Source organism: Microtus ochrogaster, unplaced genomic scaffold (genome assembly GCF_000317375.1).
Source record: "Microtus ochrogaster isolate Prairie Vole_2 unplaced genomic scaffold, MicOch1.0 UNK90, whole genome shotgun sequence".
Classification (NCBI taxonomy): Eukaryota; Metazoa; Chordata; class Mammalia; order Rodentia; family Cricetidae; genus Microtus; species Microtus ochrogaster.
In genome coordinates this window covers 698654-700358 of record NW_004949188.1, presented here as the reverse complement: position 1 = coordinate 700358, position 1705 = coordinate 698654, and the positions used below count along the sequence as shown (strand labels likewise).

Here is a 1705-nt window from a genome sequence, read left to right as displayed (position 1 = left end):
AAAAAAAAAAAAAAGGCTAAATAGCTGCATTCCACCTCTCCCACATGCTATCCACTCTGCCTTTCCTACCTGTCAACCACCTGTTTGCCTTAACTCTACAATCCCAACCCCCCAAATTCCCAACCCCTCCCAAGACTAGTTCTCATGAAGCCCAATCTGATCTCAAAAGGGTACATAGCTCAGGATAGCCCAGGATAGCCTTGAACTTCTGATCCTCCCATTTCCACAGTTTATGCAGTGTTGAGGATGGACGACCCAAGGTTCTATTGACATTTGTGTACTGCCTACTCAAGTGCTCTACCACTGAGCCATCCCCAACCCTAATGTTCACCCACTGACGGTTACACAGCGTGTTTCCAGTTGGGGACTATTACAAACACTGCTGCAGCAAAGGCCACTGTGTACTCTCCTCCAGGGGCATGTGGCATCAGCTACATTGTCAACCCCAGGATTCATGATGGCAAGGGCAATCCTAAGACTCTTGAGGGCTGGAGAGATGGCCAAGCATTTAAGAGTGTATAGTATCCTTGCAGAGGACCTGACTTGGATTCTCAGCACCCATTTCAGGGGGCTCACAACTGCCTGAAACTCCAACTCTGGAGTCTCTGGAAGAGCAGCTAGTGCTTCTAACTGCTGAGCCATCTCTCCAGCCCCCACATTTTTAAATGTTCCTGACTTGTACAGAAGCCCCCAAGAAGCAGAGGAAGCTGTCAGGAAAAATATACTACCTTTCTGAAGTTGACTATCTCCATGTAAACTGAGCCATGGTACAGAGTGGTTTCAGATGTGCTGCTTAGCACACAGTGCATACCAGGAGCCTGAGTGTGACTGCCAAGTCAGGGGCAGCATCAAGGAAGACCACGGTTAATCAGCAGGAGCAGCCGACTAAGGGAAGGGAGGCTCTTACCTGGCTTCTGGTGTAGCTCTCTGGAACCTCTTCCCACGCCTTGGCTTTTCTTCTTGTTGTCTTCTTTGGTTTGGCAAACTGGGGGACAAACCTCCCACCTGAGTTCTGTAAAGAGACACAAGAATAAAGCAGCAGCATGGAAGAATGGGGTCTTAGGAACAGCAGCCCCAACATACCCCCCCCCCCGCTTTTTTCTTTCAGTATTGAGGATTAAACCCCTGCATCCTAGGAAGTGCTCTATTACTCAGTTACAGACCAATCCTTAAACCCATACTATTTATTTGTTTTCTTATTTATTTATTTATTATGTATACAACATTTCTTCCATGTATGCTTACATGCCAGAAGAGGGCACCAGATCTCATTATAGATGGCTGTGAGCCACCATGTGGTTGCTGGGAACTGAACTCAGGACCTCTGGAAGAGCAGTCAGTGTTCTTCACCACTGAACCATCTCTCCAGCCCCCATTTTTTTTTCTTTTTTGAGACAAGTTCTTCTACGTAGCCCTGGTTTTCCTGGAACTCAGTGTGTAAAGCAGGCTGCCTCTGCTTCCTGAGAGCTAGGACTAAAGGTGTGTATCACCTTGCCCTTATAAGCTACTCCTTATTTTAAGTTGTGCCCCCACTGGAATTTTGGTTTTTGAGACAAGATTCCTTTTTATTATTATTTCTTTCTTTGGCTTATTTTTTTTTTTTTTTTTTTCCAGATGACGTCTCGAGACAAGATTAATCATGGTGACTGGAGTTCAGACTGGTGCTCGCCCTCACAGAGATCCTCCTGTCTCTGCCTCCCGAGTG

The 1705-nt window shown here is 46.5% G+C and overlaps 1 protein-coding gene across 2 annotated transcripts in view; it reads right to left on the bottom strand.

Annotated features, from left to right (window-relative positions):
- Positions 1-1705, bottom strand: part of CUNH19orf57 (chromosome unknown C19orf57 homolog) — a 25215-nt gene that overhangs the window by 8788 nt on the left and 14722 nt on the right. For both annotated transcript variants that reach the window (XM_013355077.2, XM_013355076.2), the window contains one exon: positions 908-1012. In XM_013355077.2, the coding sequence (XP_013210531.1) occupies positions 908-1012 (105 nt within the window). The remainder of the gene's footprint in view (positions 1-907; positions 1013-1705) is intronic.